This window comes from Dermochelys coriacea, chromosome 7 (assembly GCF_009764565.3).
Source record: "Dermochelys coriacea isolate rDerCor1 chromosome 7, rDerCor1.pri.v4, whole genome shotgun sequence".
Taxonomy (NCBI): domain Eukaryota; kingdom Metazoa; phylum Chordata; order Testudines; family Dermochelyidae; genus Dermochelys; species Dermochelys coriacea.
In genome coordinates, this window is record NC_050074.1 from 36,702,595 (window position 1) to 36,716,228 (window position 13,634).

At 37.0% G+C, this 13,634-nt stretch overlaps 1 protein-coding gene across 12 annotated transcripts in view; it reads left to right on the forward strand.

The window, feature by feature from the left end:
• The window catches only part of IQSEC1 (IQ motif and Sec7 domain ArfGEF 1), a 711,560-nt gene that overhangs the window by 415,955 nt on the left and 281,971 nt on the right, over positions 1-13,634 (forward strand). For 4 of the 12 annotated variants that reach the window (XM_038409151.2, XM_038409166.2, XM_038409152.2 and 1 more), the window contains exon 3: positions 13,387-13,473. The exons of 4 other annotated variants lie outside the window; for them this stretch is intronic. In XM_038409151.2, the coding sequence (XP_038265079.1) occupies positions 13,387-13,473 (87 nt within the window). Of the gene's footprint in view, positions 1-3,426; positions 3,808-13,386; positions 13,474-13,634 lie in introns of those variants that run through there. 4 more of the 12 variants (XM_038409156.2, XM_043518059.1, XM_038409160.2 and 1 more) reach the window with 4 other exon arrangements.

Here is a 13,634-nt window from a genome sequence, read left to right on the forward strand (position 1 = left end):
GGGAAGTGAACTTAGGTCTCCAATATCCCAGATATGTGCCCTCAGCACTGGGCTAAAGGTTATAAAGGAGGCCACCTCCTCCTCCCACTTCTGGCCGTTTTGTGTGAGTTTAGGTGCGCTCAGAGCACGGATACCAGATCAAGCTTTGCAGGCAAGATAGACAGGACAAAACTAGTTGAGGATCCTCCTGGGATTTAGGAGTGAGAGTGGCCCCTGGGCCTCTAGACTAAGGCAGTTGTGCATGTGCTTGCTAGGAGAAACTTAGGCACCTAGGAGACTTTAATGGTAGAAACTCAGGTCCCCAGGGATTTTATGTGCCTATTGGCTTAGGTGGCAGTTGAGCAGAATCTCAGTGGTACCTAAACACTGGACTTGGGCGCTCTCAGTAGCAGTTAGGTTCCTAAGTCCTTTTGGGGATCTAGCTCCAAATGTTTTGCTGAATTGGGGACAGGTCAGTTTTTCTAGCTGTTTTTTTTTCCTGGGTAAAACCAAACACTCAAGCCAAACAAAAAAGGCCATGTAAGCAACTAAGTGGTACAAAAGTAGTGTGCTTTAAAAAAAGTCAGACAGACACAGATAATTTGAACAATTTAAGTTTTTCTGAATTGGGGGGTGATGGTATGCCTATGTTCTGTTTTGACATGTGCATGAGTGGTCTCTCTGGACACCATATTGCAAACAAACATTGTACAATTAGTAGCTTCAAATATTGGTAGCTAGAATCTTGTAAAATCTGTATTCCATATCCAGTTGGTATCTATGATAACACACTGAAGAATCACTGATAAATAAACCAGGAAGGCTTCCATCACACATAGAGACCACCCTGAAGGCAAAGTTAGTGATCTTTGAGCTAGCTGGCGCACTTGGGATCCTAACTCCTCAGGCCAGCTGTAGAAAAATCTAATTTAAGCAGTAGGTAAGAGAATGAACCAATGTTCCTGTTGAGTCAAGTACACATACAGCAGTTGAGAGTCTTCTGACAGCATTAGATTTAGTGAAATCCAGATAAAGCATCTCATTGCTTAATCATGTTGCTTTTACTTGCTAACTTGGCATTGCAGCCTGCATTATTTGTTGGACTGTTTTAAAAATTGTTTTAGTACTTGTAAAAAAGTGACAGATAACTATCATGATTGGTTAATCTACGGGACCACTACAGCAGGGAGTTACCCAGCCAATTCAATTCACTCTTGGCTTGAAGTGACTACCACACCAGGTGCATTCTTTTATATACGAGACTACCATTGATTCTTCATGTTCATTCCATCTTTACCACCAGATTATCACAAACCTTTTTGGAAACAACTTGAGATGGTTTTTCATACATTTTTTTGCTTTGGTATCAACATGTAATTAATCAGAAATAGAACCTATGCTTCTACTCCTTCATTTTCCTGCTATAAAACTTCCATTTTATTCCGCTCCTTCATAATAAATGGGTATCAGTTAAGGGCAAATGATAGAAAATGTTGGTGTAGCCACAAAAATACCAGATACTAAACTAATTTGTGATATTAGAATCTCCAAGAAAGAGAGATTAAAGAAAGAAAATATTTAATTTTACTTTCCCTTTGGTGTCGATTCATTATAATGTAGAGTAATGTAGTATCTGAATGAAAAGGCTTTATTGGATGGAACACTGATTATTTTTAGAGTATAATATATATGTACTTATAGGCCATATTCAATATATTTACAATCATTCCCTATCCATTTTAGTCAGTCTTACTTCGTGTGAAAGTCATGCAACTTGCATGACTTGCAGAACTGAAGTCTGTCAGATTGCTTGCATGTATAGGAGTTGCAGGCTCCAACTCTTGGGCCTCGGCAGTCTGCCAGCATGGACTGCAATGCAGGATCAGAGTCTGTGGTTAACCCTATGTTTGATGTGTGAGGTAGCATCACTTCAGTGGTATGTCTTTACACATGTGTATCTCTCCTAAAGTCATCAAAGTTTTATAAATAACCATAAAATGTCTTTTTATTTTGTTAACATTAACAGGAAATAAAATTATGAAACATACAATGTATCTGTAAAACAAGATCCTAACCTTAATGCTTAGCCTAGCATGAAGGTACAGGAAAGAATTGACAAGAACTATGTCAGATAAATAAACCCCCATCTTTAAACTTACCTGATTCATAGTAACTAGCAGATAGTATTCCCACATGGACTATCCTGCAACCCATAACACTCTGCGCTGTGCTAATCAGAAACTGATCAAGAACATCCTCTTTTGAGAGAGATTCCTGCTTCAACAATTTTTCATTTCCAAAAATTATGAAATTTAGCAGCAGCTACCTGGCCTCAAGCATCTCTATTGCCTGTTGAACTTAACAGGTATTGCTGTTATAAGGAGAATTTGGTTAACGACCTTCTCACTCTCTTAGCCTGCTGTAATATTTCCAGGCTGTGGAACAGTCTTGAACTTATCACTGGATGACAGCTGATGAGCTGCCCTCATTAGACTGTCCTTATATATATTTAACTTAATAATATGAACAGACGGCTATTATAGTGATTCATCAACCGAAGGAGCCAGCTTGGCTATTGTCATTATGTGAGAACTGAGCATCTAGCTCTAAAAATGAGGTGAGGGTTGTCGTTTGGAGACATGGTAGACACTGAACAAATTGTAAGAAGGTTGAGTGACCCATCAGGTCTCTAAATTCAGGTCATTGCTCTGGGGAAGAGGCAGTGTTGGTCCTGTTTGTACAGAGGAAGTACAGCATCAAGTTTGTGCACAATCTGCACTGGTGTAATGAAAAAAATGTGTTCAGTAGCAACAGTATTTCTCACTCTGTGCCACCGCTATTAGTACAATTGATGGCAAGTCACTGGGAAGAACATCAGAGAGTAAAAGATCGTGTTTAATTAATAGCTTATCTGTAATTTTCTGTATAAAAGAACTTTGTTTAGCTGCCATCTGCCTTAAGAACATTTTAACAGCATACAATGTCTGACTGAAGAGCAAGCAAGATGCCTATTTACATAGCACACGTTAATACAGGTATACTGTCACCTGCACTGTGGAGTTCATACATTAACAAGCCATGCTGGGTCAAAGGATCAGTTCATGCATTTATTTCTTCATTTTGGGATAATAAATACTCAGTCTGGAAGAATAGTCTGTTGTTGAACCAAGAGCCTAAAACTAATCCTGTGTTTCTGTTCATGTTTCCCCTGGTCGTTGCTTAGCCTTGCTACCTTATCAGTTCATATCATAGTATGTGACTATAAATTGACTTTGCAGTGAAGAGGGAGTACGGTTTGCCTCCACAGATGCTGCTGTTACCATGGAGATAAAAGGACCAATGGCCTTTTTCTGAGTTGGACTGTACTACAGTGTTCATAGAGAGATGGTGTATTCTAGAACTACATCATTTGCTCCTGAAATATCAAGCTGAATAACCCATAAGGAAGCATTTTTTTAATGTTGTAGATGAATAATACATGGAGGTTTTCACAGGAAGCAGAAAGCAAAGATTGTGAAAACAGCACTGGTGGTTTACATATTTGCTAATCCTTCTCCTTGGGAAGAACCTTTTGGCTTTGCAAAATCTAACCCCTTACAGCCTGTGGGTTCATCTGATGCAGTGTTTGATGCTGGTTACATCACAGGCTCACTTTGCTGTGTTATTCTTCCGTGGTCAAGCTTGAATGAGCATGCAAAGGCAGTGAATGTAATTTTTTTTTTTTTGCTTGTTACAAGAGTGACCTGTTCTACTTCCAATTGCTCGAAACAAGAGGGGAAAAAACAAGCCCACAACACATTTGAGGATGGCTTGCAGAAGGTGTTATTTGTGAGTACTTTTTCCTTTTTCATCTGTCTTCTAGTCTCTGACATCTGGATTAAGGATTCCAGACTTTTTGAGACAGAAATATGAGTAGTTATCAGTTTCTTGCCATGAACCATTTTTTGGGTGTTACCTCTTTGGCAGATTACTGATGTGCATTTTAGAATGGTACAGACAAGGGATGCTTGTAAAGCAGCAGAAATAAAAGTAATCCAGCGTATTTTTATAAAACACCTATTCTACAGTTAGTAGTGTGAGAAAAATGAGATATTTTGAACAGAAAGGAAGGAGCACAGAATTCTCAGAATAGGTCTATCACAGGAATTGAAATATATCTTCCATCTTGTTTTAATGCTTTATTCTATTAAAATGTACACTGTCATTTAAATACACTACTTATTCTAAGAAATGGTGTACCATCGTAGACAATGTGACCTCGATGATGTATAAAATTATCTCATTCTATGCTTCATGAGTATCATATGTATGTTGTTTTCTTATACCCTAATGATGCCGTAAATGCTTGGGAATCAGTTAATATGATATACATAATATTAGCAAGAGCATTGCAGGCAACACAGCTCGCATTTAATGTTTCATTCATTTAATGCAGTGTAGCATGAGTTGTCACCTGTGGTTGAAGAGCTAAGTGCTTGTACACTTGTAGCCAAGAGTGAAGGATGTTAAAGTTTGCATATGCTTGTGGCATTACACAATCTAAGTATGTATGGAAACTGCATAAGGCGATTTTATTCATGTGTGTTTTGAAGGATCAAATGGGCTTTGACTCTCAAGCTTGCTGCCAAACACACGATAGTACCACACCAATGTGTCATCCCACCACAGCCCAAAATCAAAACAAAACTGATGCAAGAGCATAACCCAGTTCTCTGTTTTTATTTGCTATGAACACCAGTGTTTCACTTCTAACCCATAATAATTCATAAAGACTGTGCCCACTACTTGCATTCATCATTTCCATTTAAAGATTCTCTCCTCCTAGGACTAAACTTAATTTGATCAAAGCACCCTAAGGTCTATGCCAGAACAGCCATTTCTAGCCTCAGTCTCAACAATTTCAATAACATCAACCTCAAACCGTCCACATTCTGATACCTTTATTCATGTTCAATAATACCTATTTCATGAGTACTGCTATTAAAATCAACTACTCAAGAATAAGGTGACACTCAACATTAGTAAAGAACCTGTCCCTAAATTTTCCTTCTCTGTGTGTGTGAGTGGCAGTGGGATATGGTGGGTGAGAGAATATATTTAAATATTCTAAAATTAGGCTGAGCTTTTATATGTTGTGTTCAGTTACACACAAGGAGGTTCAGGTGAGAAAAGTGAACTCAGATAATAGGTTGTTGTCATCAACATGGATTTGCTCCTAAATGCTGGTGTTTATACCAAGTTAAAAAAGGAAAAACACTCTGTGTACTGGATTCCATTTGTGTGTTTGGTTTTGGGGTTTCTGGCTTTCATTACTGTCTATAACAGGACAGCGTTTGTTTTAGTGCATAGCTTGTGTCAAGTAGAAAGCCAATGTGTGTGTAGATGATTTGTCCCTCAATGTGCAATGTAATAGAGTTCTGTAGTAAGTTATTCTTGTACTGTAAAGGGATTTTATTTTTTGCCAATTGTTATAATAGTCAACTGCTCCACTATACAGGTAATTTTATATTAAGAATGTAGATTTGGCAAGTTTTTGTTGCCTGCTTTGTTACTAATCTCATCATGATTACTATTGCAACTGACAGGTTTCAGAGTAGCAGCCATGTTAGTCTGTATTTGCAAAAAGAAAAGGAGTACTTGTGGCACCTTAGAGACTAACAAATTTATTTGAGCATAAGCTTTCGTGAGCTATAGCTCACTTCATCAGATGCATTCCACTGTAGCTCACGAACGCTTATGCTCAAATAAATTTGTTAGTCTCTAAGGTGCCACAAGTACTCCTTTTCTTATTGCAACTGAATTGGAGTTCATTTTGTCCCACCATAAAAAAATTGGAGGTTATTCAGTATTAGTGAAGAGCATTTAACTCAAAAGATTACTTCCTTTGACAGTGGCATTGCTGTCTCGTTTATAGAACCAAATGGCAATTTATCTCCCTCCATTACTGCTTGTTTTTCTAACGTTCCTCCATACATATGACAGCATTTACTGTAGGAAGCAAGACCTGACCAGTCACTTCTTCTGCAAATGCACTTTTAACTTGGTTAAGAGAAATTAGATGCATAGAGATCTGTATAAAGAAATATTGTAAACCTAGGTATTTCAGAAATATTTTTCTGTAGTATTATGTATTCATGATCTGTGTACTTGTCTTTTTAACTAATGAGCTATTTCTTGTGGTAATATATCAAATATCTAACACTGTGGTAAATTAAAACTAGTGGATATGCACAAATGTTAATCTACATGCAGTAGATATTAAGGTTTCAAATAATGCTGTAAATAAACATGTTCTGTTTCTAAAGACAGATAACATAGCCATTCATAAACACTGTTTCCTCCTTTCAGAATACTGCATTTAATTTAGAAACCTAAATTCCTTCTTCTCAGTCTTTTCAGATGAAAATCAACCTGAATGTATGATTTAGTAGAATTACTATGTTTATAGATACTACACTGAGTGGAACATATGTCATTCCACAATGGTATTAGGAAATAATCTTTGCCTTGCTGTAAAGCTCTCTCCCCTTCATTTGCTCACTCTCTCTCTCTCTCTCTTTCCACATTACTGTTTTTTCCTCCCATTTGAATATTAGACTAGAAATTCATCAGTCTTGCTGCTGGCACATTTGGTTTCTGTGTTTTTAGTGTAGACTGAAACAATGTAAAATGACAAATATGCTATATAAAATATCTGTGTACAACAAGATCCCTACTATCTTAGGAAATTCTGATAGTATGTTAATGAAGTCAGAAATGTAGAAAATATTATTTCTTCCTCCCTCCATTAATTTTCTGATCTTCTCTAACAGCATTTATTCTCCCTTTCCTATGCTACTTCATTTCTCTCTTTCTAGGCTCTTCTGTTTAATTTTAGCTTTGAAACTGCATCATTTAACTCTGGGATACAGTTTTGTATGAAAAAAATCAATAGAAAATAATTTCATTTGTGCTGTAAATTGATTACTATTGCCAGACCTTTAAGAATAGATCTTCTTAATCAAACTTGTGAAGGGAATTGAATGCTCCAAAGTATAGGTAGCTACACATTACTATTCTTAATTAAATTCAATCTAATTAATTTCCTACAAGCTGTACTGTGGATTAATATATAAAAATAGCACCTGTTGATGTATATATTTTACAAAGAATTTTTTGTGTGTTTACTTGACATCAATATTGTTTGGAAGAACTGTTTTTTATAGCCATAATGTATAAAGTAAGTGCTCTACTTACTAGGATGCTACAAAATAGAAGGCATACTCCATGGTTACTATGCTGGTATACATTAAAATGTTTTATCAAGTCAGTGGTCCTAGTCTCCCAGGAGAGTAGCTGGTGATTTATTTTAGGGCCACTTTGTTAGAGTGTAGGAGCACTAATAGCCTACTTACCAGTGCTTTTAAAAAGGTGATAATTTCTAGCTACTGACATTTGGGTGGGAAATAGAGGAAAAAGAGGAGGAAGGGGAACAGATCTTACAGAAAACCAAGCCATTATTCTGTATATATCCTGTAACACTCACACACAATGGGGGTGTTTGACCATACTGGTAATAGGACAAAAATCGTGTAGTTCTTAGTCCTTTTGTAGGCAAAATTATGGTTGAATTTAATAGGGGTTTAGAATGCAAAGGACATGGTAAAGACCAAAGGATTTAGCCCATATTCATGAGATTCAATGGAATTATCTTTTACTTCTTCATTTTTATTTAAATATATGTTATCCTTAAATGCTTTTAATTCTTCTATATGACCACCATGCTCTTTTGTACCAAAGAACTGAGCCACAGCATATGGCAGTGCTGCTTTTTTTCTTTTAAGTCAAAATGTCAAATTACAGTATTTGCAGATCCTAGCCCTGCATCACTAGTATGAGATCACAGGGTGGGGATGGAGGGAGTCGTTCTGATTAATTGCTTAGGATAAACAGAAAGCATGGTATATAGTGTTACTTGTGTTGACACCTATTTGCCACCAGATGTCTCATTTTCTTCCTGCAAGTATATGTCTGGGCAGCTGTGTACTGAAAAGCATCTTGTAAAACTAAAGAAATGAGAGGACTAAGAGGCTATTGGGATATGTATTGAGAAAAGTATTGCTGGACATAAAATCGAGTAAGTTACAAAAAGCTAAATTAATAAAAAGATTTTCAGTGTAGATATAACGTCCAAAGTGGAGTCAAATTGCAAAATATATTGTGGAAAAAGAGCTCACACAGTGAAAGGGAGGTCCTTGCTGCCAAAACAATTGCAGTTTGTCCTTGTAACCTTGAACAGAACACTGACTAGGTGAAATTCGCCTCTGTGCAGAGGGCCAGCACAAAATTCGGATTTAAGTGGTGCATAAGACTTTTGCTGGTCTTTTGCATTGAGTCAGTGGGGGAGAGTTTCTGAATAGCAAGATATATCCTAAGAATAGCAAGAATATTAGGAATAGAGCAGTCCAAAGCAATTAATAAATTGCACACAGTAACATTGCCATGTAAAAGATGACCAAACCCACCTGATGGACCCAATTTCAGAAAAGAGAGCACTCTTCCAGAAAGACTGTCTTTATAAGAATACCTTTCCCAACCAGACTTGGACTTTATGCTGAGTGTTAATGCTGTAGTACAGTACCAAGTACCTGAGTAACTCCCACTGTTTATTAGGTCTTCTGTGGAATGAGACATTAAGCCAATGGTCTCTTCTACCCATATGTGATAGCTGATAATTTTGCTGGAAAGAAATTTGCAAGGCCATCATAATGATTAACAATGATGTAATTGTATTGGTTTTCTTACAGTACTTATAGGAATAGTAGCGATAATTGAAACAAAAATAAAACACACTTTATAAGTGCAAGAAAAAGTATGTAAGCGGTTGAATTTCCCACCTGCTCTCTCAATATGGTCTGCGTGCACTTTATAGTTGAAAGTTTACATCCGTCCTGTGGATTGTCTGTATTAGTATTTCAAATAACCACCAAACAATCTCTGGAAAAGATATCTTCAACTTTCTCTCAAAGCTGAGCTACTCCTAGAGTTTCCCTGCAGAGAACAAGAACAAGTTCTGTCCCAGACCTTAATTCTTACTAACCAAAGAGCTACTCTCACGTCCCTCATGTCCCAGGTGGAGTAAACAGGCCAGACCTGCTCCAGTCTGTCAGCAGGAATCAGTTAGCATATCCTTACAGGGTACCAACGCTTGCTAATAGCGCTGTTTGACAAAATGACCTTGTCACCCTGTTACGGCAGGCAAGAAGATATTCAATACCTTGCAGAGATGGTTTACTTTGAAAGTAAGGGAAGAAAATAGCTCATCAAAGTATAAGCGATTTAGAGCTAATACCCTGGAATTCCTCCAGTTTATGTTGTATTCTAACATTTGAGAGTCTACTAAACAAAGGACTTTTCACACCAAACACTGGGGGATCTGAAAGAGATGGCACCACACCATCTGCCTGAAGTTAAAGTTAATATGATGTTCTGCGAATCTATTTCTCTATATGTTCTCTGTAGATTGAAGCGAAGATTCCAGTGCCAATATAAAAATTAATGGTGAGAGTGGGCATCTCTGGTTAATGTCACAATGAAATACAAAGGTATCCTGTATGAGAATTCATTTACAGTCAGCATACTGGGAATTTATAGAGACGGGCTTGAGCCAAAACCTCAGATTTAAACCTTTTGCAAGCTTTGGCTAAATATGAAATTATATCCAAGCTTTGCAACATTGGCTCATCTCTTTTAATTGATACTATTCTGAGAAGAAATATTTTTACTATTTGGGAGGTCTGTTTGAAGGAGAGATCTGTAAAAGAATATAAATATTTTAGGTGACAAGCAAAGCTTTCAGTTCAAAGGAACCTTGGAAATTTGTGGAGATCTGAAACAAATTGACTAGCATTGAAAAGAATTGCATAGCACCTATTGGAATGTTACAAAAACATCTTAGAAAATGAAATTGGTAGAGTAAGCATCTGTCAATCTTTAAGCATTATCTTGAATCAGTGCTGAGGTACCCATGCTGTATTTAGATCTTCGATCAACTCTCTCATAGAGCTTTGAAGACCATAGATTGGAGTTTAATAAGTCAAACTTAATACGGCTAAACATTTTAGATTCTGCAGACAGATGAGGGGGAAGGTGATTAAAAACTCAGATTATTCAAATATGTTCAGATGTAATTTTAGGCATTACTTTTTAGAAACTGTATCACAGGCTTATTTCAGATACAAATTTATTTCAAACGTCTATGGAAAGGGTTGAATTACTGTAAAACTTACATTTTCTGACTTCATAATTTACATATTCAAATGACTATTACTTGGACAGCTATAAACAGTAACGTACGGAGGAAAAAATAGATGCTACAGCAATTGGTTGAAGGCATACAGGATCTGATTCTGATCTCACTTATACCAATGAAACATGAAGTTCCATTAGGTAAAACTGGAGTCAGGGGGTCAGACTTGGGCTCATGGTATCTGATCTCAGAAGTAATTGGAATGCTGTCAGTCCTTCAGAACTAGAGATGGGTTTAAACCAAATCCCTGGATCCAACAAGCCAAAACTTTGGATCTGACGCTGAACTTCATGATTGCCTCTGTGGGTGTAAATGAATTGAAATAGAAATATGGATCTTAACATCCTGAGGCCTTGGAAAGTGGAGATATAAATCTGTATCTGAACACTGCAACTTGGTTTCATCTGTAATTAAAATTCAGAATATCTGAATTCCAACTCTGCAATTTGTTACTGTTTCATCTCAGTACAGCTGATGGGGACTACCACAATACCATGCTTCCCATTCAGCTGTTAAATACCTCTTCACTCTGATTTTATGTGATCTCAATATGGTTATTACCTGATCGACAGGAGCCACCTACACACTATATACAATAATTGTATTTTGCATTTACAATGCACCTTTCATATGAGAATCTCAAGGCACTTAAATATATTCTGCCTCCAAAACCCCTTGATAGTAGATGATTAATATTAACCCCCTTTGCAGATAGGGAAACTGAAGCACAGAAAGCATAAGGAAAAAATCCTGTCAATACAGTTGGAACTATTAGAGCAGGGGGAAGCCAAAGTGGAGCAAGTTGGTTGTTTTTTGTTTTTCTTTTTCTGCCAGAAGTGTCAGCAGAAGCTGTTTATGAGTAAGCAGTGTGCAAAATCCTCTGCGCTGAGCAGAACAAAGTCCAAAGCCTCATGTCCAAAGCCCAATCCTCTGTGCTGAGCAGAACAAAGTCCAAAGCCTTACTCTCAAGAGTAAGATATTGGCAGGGTGGAGAATGGATGTGTCTGAAAAGACATGGAGTTAATGAGCACAGACCTCTCCATGTGAAGGGGGCACTTAGCTCACATGTCCTTCTTTGGTTTCCCTCTTTGGCCTTGCCTTTGCTTCTAGATTGGAGAAATTTGATGGCCGTATAGCAGTGCTCTAAACAGTACAGGGTCAGATTCCCTATACTGGCCATTACTTTTTACCTTGCAATTCTCTCTCTCTTTTATTCATCACAAGTCAATATCTAGATTGTTCGGCCACCTGACTGCTGTGTCATCAACAGCTGCAAGGTGTTGAAGTCCACCCTCCAATCTTCTAGTTGTGCACTCCTCCACCACATGTTTGACCATCTGCATTGCTGCCCCGCAGTCAGACTATAAGGATTGGGCTTGCAAATGATATGTGCAACACTCCATGCTTGTGCTGTGAAGCATGAAGTCCACTTCCTCTAATAAACCCATGTTTTACTTATAAAAAATAAGATTTTCTGAAATGTTTTTCCTGCTTTTTGATGTGTCCCTTTTAATAACCATTTTCTCCAGGAATGCCCTCCTCCCACCCCCACCCCCTTCAATCTCTCCATCCTCTTTTCCATTGTAAGTTGTTTGTGAAGTTGCTATCAATTAACAACTATGCCATGACTGAAAAACATCCTCCCACAGTACTTGATATTCTTCAAATACACACATGGTGGTTGTTTGATGAATGTTTTTATTTCTTTCCCAAGGGTCAAGTTCTTTTGGGAGGAACCATCAATTGCCATCCTTAATCAGGAAAAACTCACTCACCTTGGCCTTGAAGTTGCTGACACAATTGTTGGCAGCAGGGATCAGAGCGACTTGACCTTCATCTTTAAAGGATTAGTGCCTGACTCCTTTCTTTCTGAAGAAAGACTGTGTGGCATTTTTCTGCTTAACTACTCCTTTTGATCTTATAAGAGGATGACCTCATAGGACTCTCTTTAAACACAGGGAGCCTTTAAAAAAAAAGGCAATCCTTTTATGACACTCAGGAGAATGCTGTGAGCAAAAAAAATGAAGGCCAGAAATGACTTATATTTCAAAAAATCATAAATAGTCTATATGTTTTATTTTTTAAAATAAATTGGAGGAAGAATATCTGTTTAGCAGGCACATCTTCTCCATGTAGATGCTGCAGAAGATATGAAATATTGGTTTGACTTTTCATTATTTTTATCTAGTTTCCAGAATGCTGTTTTCAGGAAATTTGATTTGCTTGTTTCGTCATGCAATACTTACTGCACTAAATAATTTGTTTAATGCTTCCCTAGACAAATACTAAATATTGAAGAGCACTGCTGTGCATCATTTATAGATTGTTCACATTTATCTTCAGGTGTGGCATTTTGTGTTGCCTTGTACCTTTTACTTAGTTGTGATTTTACTAGGTTAACTGTACTCATCCATAGTAGTAGTAGTAGTAATTATTATTAATAGTTATGAAATGCAAAATGTTTGGTTTTTATTGTGAAATAAGGACTTAATTTTGAACATGTGGCCATAACTTATTTATATTACTGATTTCAAGAACTTTTTCTTTTAATTCAAATGTCAACTCACATGCAGTAAGTTAAATGATCAGACTTACAAAGCAGTATGGTGCAATTTATTTATAGTGGCTGGGCCTTGAGAGAGTTTAAAGGTATTATGTTCGTTTATTTACATATGCATCCCTTTCTCCTCCTCACGTTTGTAAATACTGTTATAATACAAATAGCAAATACAAATAAAACAGCTTGACTGGTGCAGAGTAATTCACATATTTGAAATTTTATATTTCTACAGGAATTTTAACCCTTAATCTCCATTATCTTTGCTGCTGTTGTTCCACATGACAAGGCAAAAACATAAAGTCATAAATTAGCACCTTTTTCTTGTTTTGTTTTGTTCTTTGCAACAAAATTTCTCTTTGTTGCAATAGTTCATCATAATCATTCTTGATGTATACATAAATTTGGGACTATTCCCCTTTATTTTCTTGGAATCAGAGTTGACAGTTGTACTACTTCAAATTTCATTCAAACTTATGGAAAGTTTCAAACATACCTTTTCCTCAAAAGCCCCTTTCTAGACACTTGGTGTTTTGACTTTGTGTTTTTCCTTGTGTCGTAGGTCTATAAATACTCTGCACCAGTTTTGCTGTCCAGCACCATTGTACCATACCCAGCTAACTGTCCCTGCCACACACTCAGAGTACAGGTAAGAGTAGACATGGTCCACCCATCTACTGTTGTTAAAGAGAGATCTGGTTTTATAATCTTATATGATCAAATGATTCTCAGTTTGATGTAAAGCATCATGCAGCATTAGATAAAATCAAAATAGATTTTATATTGAATAAATTTTAAATCCAGTAGGAC